General features: G+C 37.5%; 1 protein-coding gene across 1 annotated transcript; it reads left to right on the top strand.

Annotated features, from left to right (window-relative positions):
• The first annotated feature begins 1,101 nt into the window (after positions 1-1,101).
• On the top strand, positions 1,102-3,955 carry LOC113327793. Its single transcript, XM_026574924.1, has 5 exons — positions 1,102-1,228; positions 1,436-1,984; positions 2,091-2,237; positions 2,398-2,840; positions 3,058-3,955. The coding sequence occupies exons 2-5, from the start codon at positions 1,453-1,455 to the stop codon at positions 3,676-3,678; spliced, it is 1,743 nt and encodes a 580-aa protein (XP_026430709.1). The 5' UTR covers positions 1,102-1,228; positions 1,436-1,452; the 3' UTR covers positions 3,679-3,955.
• Positions 3,956-4,873: the final 918 nt, after the last annotated feature.

Below are 4,873 nucleotides of genomic sequence, written 5' to 3'. Positions count from 1 at the left end.
TTAAATTCAACGCAACTCATAGTTTGTAATTAAGGGTAGATAGAGGGTGGCGGGTTTGGTTCACCTCCCGTTTGTGAATCATTTTATGTCACGAATAGGTGATTTTAGTTATCAAAGATTTTGTCACCGTACCTTCAAAAACCACTGCTCCATACCTTTTCAACTTCGCTGTTTGTCTACGCCTTTTTGAGCAACACCTTTTGGCTAGCTCCTGAAGTTAAATCTTAGCCACTGATTTTGGTGAACCCTACGGGCCCAGGATGGGTCGTGGATTGAAAATCATGGATTAGTATCTCTGCGATATGTCAGAACTGGTTACATAACTAGCCAAAAATCATTTTCGAACTTTCATTTATACTGTTTACATATATTTTCATGTGAGGATAACATATCGGTTAAGATCATTGATAGTTAATTTCTTTGATAGAGCTCACGGGGACAGCTCATGTGATGGAGCAATTTTTCCTGCAGCTTCCATGATATATAGAGGAAGAAAACAATGTTATAACAACAAACTAGGATCTTAATCCATCAAAAATGTTACAACCTGTGATCAATCATAAAAATAACAACCTACGACCCATGTGCTCCGTATTGTTTCATGATACTATTGGTGGTTGTCTAGTTGAATACTACTCAGAGCAATTAGTGTTATACCTATTCTCATTGTTTATGATAGTTGTTTAATGTTAATTCGCATAGCTCAGCTTCATGCAACTGTAAATGTCAGAGTTGTATCGTCAGCCAGCAGGCCCAGCACCAACCCGTCCCTAAGAAAAATGAGTGAACAAGGAAACTGCTGAGGAATCTAAATCTATAGGAAGATATGTATTCATTGTAGGAGGTGGTTACGAGCTGTACAAGCTCAAGATTGTAGAAGTTGAATGTTTAATTTGTGTTTTTAGGAGAGGCAACTTCGAGGCTGGTGAAGATGACCAACGTGGGACGGGCAACCCATGTGTTGCGTTAATATGAAGGAGAGATACAAAAAATTAAATAAAGAAAGTCTTGCAGTAAAGCTGGCCGGCCGACCGTTTTACTGACATATACATATACATATCACGGTTCATCAATCTGCAAACACTAATCTTTATAGGGAACTCATACACCAAAGGCTATCTGCTTGTTGTTGTTCTTCTTCTTCTTCTTCTTCTTCTTCTTCTTCTTCTTCTTCTTCTTCTTCTTCTTCTTCTTCTTCTTCTAATCCACCACCACTTTTTCTTCTTAGGTAAACAAACTACACTCTTGCGCACTTCTTCTGTGAGAATTTTTTATTTTTATTTTTGCTGTTTTTCTTTTCAATAACTAATCATAATCATCTTCGCATAATTAAGCTGATCTGCAGGGAGTACTCATACATATGTCTATTTGAATCTCTGTCACAAGTTAAACAACTTGCTACATCTTAATTAAATCTATCTATATGTATGTGTAGATATATACTCAGGTTCAATGGATGAGGAGATGGGTGAAAGAGAAGAAAGGCAAGGCCACAAAAAGTATCAACCATTATACGAAGCAGCAAAGAAAGGTGATTGGATTAAGGCTGAAGAATTCATTTCTGAATTCGGCGTGGTGGTCACAGTGACTGCGCAGGTTACGGTCTCCTCTGATACGGTTTTGCATGTAGCCGCAACTGAAGGGCACTCAACGTTTGTAGGAAATCTTGTGAATCGCATGACAGAACTACAACTTGAAAGTAAGAATGATAATGATGAAACTGCACTTCAAATGGCTGTTCTTGTTGGAAATATTGAATCAATAATAAAAATGGTGGAAAAGAACAAAAATTTGACACTGATAGCTGATAAAGACGATGCAATTCCTATAGTAAACGCCGCTAATTTTTCCCCACGAATGGCAAAAAAAGAAATAATCGAGTATCTGTACAGCGTTATGAAGAATAATGCGGTTGACCAGAGTCCCTTCTCTGGTGATTTGGGTCGAAAAATAATATGTAGTATAATTGATGCTGGTTTCTATGGTGAGTGATTACCGTGATCAGTCATAATTAATCGGTATACTAAGAAAACAGTAATCCATATCTGTTAAATACATTCATACTTACTTATTGCTTGTTTAATTTGTAGATGTTGCTTTGAACATCATCAACTCATATCAACATTTGGCTCTTGAAAGAACAGGTGGCCATTGTGCATTAGAAATGATGGCAGGAAGTCCTAATGCATTTCTACGTGAAAGTCAGCTATCGTTTTGGGATCAGTTCATCTACTCATGTCTGTATAGCTTCATCAATCTTGTTTCTTGTTCAACATTTTTTTCATTTTTTTTCCCCTCCTGAAATTAGTTTTAACGGTGTCTGGTTCAATTCCTTTTTTCTTTTGGGTTTTATTTATTTTTAACAAATCTTTTGCACATACAAAAAATAATGCCCAGTGCCAGGCATTGATGTAGGTAACAAAAAATTGAAGAATGAAGAAGCTGTATGTTTGGTTAGCCGCATTTTTGCGATAATGAGCTCTACAAAGACCAGCTCAGAAATCAAAGAATATTTTTCAGATACAAAAATTTTGGAAATTGCGATTACGACGGGAGCAATTGATCTTTTAATAATGTGTTTGGATGCTTTTCCTGGTCTAATCTGGATTCCGCTGGGTGAACAAGGTCTAAATATTTTTTCTATTGCAATCATGCGACGACAAGAAAACATTTTCAATCTTGTGTATCACATCAATGGGTTTCAGAAAAAAATGGCATCCACAAAGGACCACTACGGCAACACAATATTGCATTTGGCAGCACTATGCAATTTTCCTCGTCAAACCAATCAAGGATATTGTATAGCTCTGCAGATTCAACGAGAGCTTCAATGGTTTCAGGTATTTATACATGGAAATCATATATTTATTTTTAAACTGTCTTTGAATAAAGTCTTAAAAAATTAAATAGCACATCGACCAATCAACCACAGCCACTGCTCTTCCACCGACGGGGCTTTGGTCCTCATAATCGAAAATGACCCCTTCCGTTTAACATTCGTTCTCAGCTTAAGTTGTTAATGCTTTTCTACAGTTATTAACACCCTTTTGTATGTAGGAAGTTGAAAGTCTTTTACCACTGGAATTCAGAATAGCAACAAACAATGACAACCATACTCCTCAAAAGATTTTTGACCTTGAGCACAACAAAGCAATTACAGATGCAGAGAAATGGACGAAAGATACATCTCTATCGTGCACATTTGTATCCGCACTAATTGCCACTGTCGCTTTCGCTTCAACTTTTGCTGTGCCCGGAGGTATTTTTTCTGACAGTAGTGATATCAATAAAAGAGGCATCCCAGTTTTCTTGCACAAAACAGACTTCATGGTGTTTGCAGTAGCAAATGCAGTGGCACTATTTTCTTCCATTTCGTCACTTCTTTTGTTCTTAGGTCTCCAAACTTCTCAGTTTAAAGATGATGATTATCTTAGATTCATCCCTAAAAGGTTAATAATGGGGTTTCTAACTCTGTTCATCTCTATTGTTACCCTGATGATAGCCTTCTGTGCAACACTTCATATCATACTCGGACCCAGATTTGAATGGCTTCCTATTCCTTTGTCTTTAGCTGCTTCTATCCCCGTGGGTCTATTTATATGGTCGCAACTTTCTTTATTTGTCAAAATGGTAGTCAGTACGTATGGGCGAAGCATCTTTCGTAGAGGTCAATATTGAGTGGTATTTTGGTTCCCTTCTCAGACTACTGGTTTTATAGCAGGAATTGGGTTACGCCTCAGACCTCATTCTTCTTTATTTCAGGGTGACCGAATCCATGGGGGCTGAAAATCTAGTATATGTTTTTGGTCATTCGTTGAAATTTGTACTGGAAATCTGAAATGCTTTTATTAGACTGGTCGTTTGAAATAGTTTGTTTGTTGTCGAATAAGAGAAATTAATCTATCCCGTGTTTCGTCGATGTAAATAAACGATGTGTATTGCAGTACTCCTTGTAATCCAGAAAGCCAATTGTAAAGCAGACAGAACACTGTTGAGCAAGTTGGTACTCATTCGAAGCCACACAAGGTACTCTGTTAATTATTTCTTATACATAGACGAAAAACATTATCAGATTAAAGGATCTAAATTAAAGATCAACATTTTCTTCAACCATCATCTCATTTTTGAGTAGAAGTTTGCGATGGGGAGAACCTTCGGCAGCACAGGAAAATCTCTTATGTTAACAACACTCATCAAGTCAAAAGCAAACATGTTTTATGCATAAGTATCTCATCCAAAACTGGAATATATAAGAGATTTTCTCAACTTCAATATGCACCATCCCCAACTTCAATGGCTTCCGCTGTTGTACTTCTTGGATTTGATGATAACTTCCTTAGTGATTTCTATTCACCAGGATTCTTATTATATAAAACAATAGTATCCCTTTTGGGAACACAAAAGTTATGGCGGAGATAATCTCCTCATGACAATAATTATGACTGGAGATATTCTCCTTAATAAAAATAAGTAAAGCAGTATAATATATTCTCTAATACACCCCCTTAATCTGAGCGGGAGAGGAGCAAACGCTAAGACTAGAACGAAAACGAACAAATAGCTGTCGTGGAAGGCCCTTGGTGAAGATGTCAGCATACAGGTTTTCAGACGGGGCGTGCAAGACATGAATATCACCAATACGAACGCGTTCACGAACAAAGTGTATTCAATCTCCACATGTTTAGTGCGCTGATGTTGAACAGGATCTCCAGACATATATATCGCACTTACATTATCACAATACACGATAGTAGCACGTCGTAAAGGTAGATGGAGCTCTAGAAGAAGGTTGCGAATCCATGTTGTTTCAGCAACAGCGTGTGCTACCCCCCGGTATTCTGCTTCGACACTGGATCGAGAAACTGTTGCTTGA

This window comes from Papaver somniferum, unplaced genomic scaffold (genome assembly GCF_003573695.1).
Source record: "Papaver somniferum cultivar HN1 unplaced genomic scaffold, ASM357369v1 unplaced-scaffold_107, whole genome shotgun sequence".
Classification (NCBI taxonomy): Eukaryota; Viridiplantae; Streptophyta; class Magnoliopsida; order Ranunculales; family Papaveraceae; genus Papaver; species Papaver somniferum.
Note: the sequence above shows the minus strand (reverse complement) of the source record. Positions and strands in the feature narration are given on the sequence as shown.

Bases quoted from the DNA above. Each gene is read 5' to 3' on its own strand.
- LOC113327793 (XM_026574924.1), top strand. From the start codon at position 1,453: ATGGATGAGGAGATGGGTGAAAGAGAAGAAAGGCAAGGCCACAAAAAG. The intron at 1,985-2,090 runs GTGAGTGATTAC...TTTAATTTGTAG, and splicing joins AATTGATGCTGGTTTCTATG to ATGTTGCTTTGAACATCATC. The intron at 2,841-3,057 runs GTATTTATACAT...TTTTGTATGTAG, and splicing joins GAGAGCTTCAATGGTTTCAG to GAAGTTGAAAGTCTTTTACC.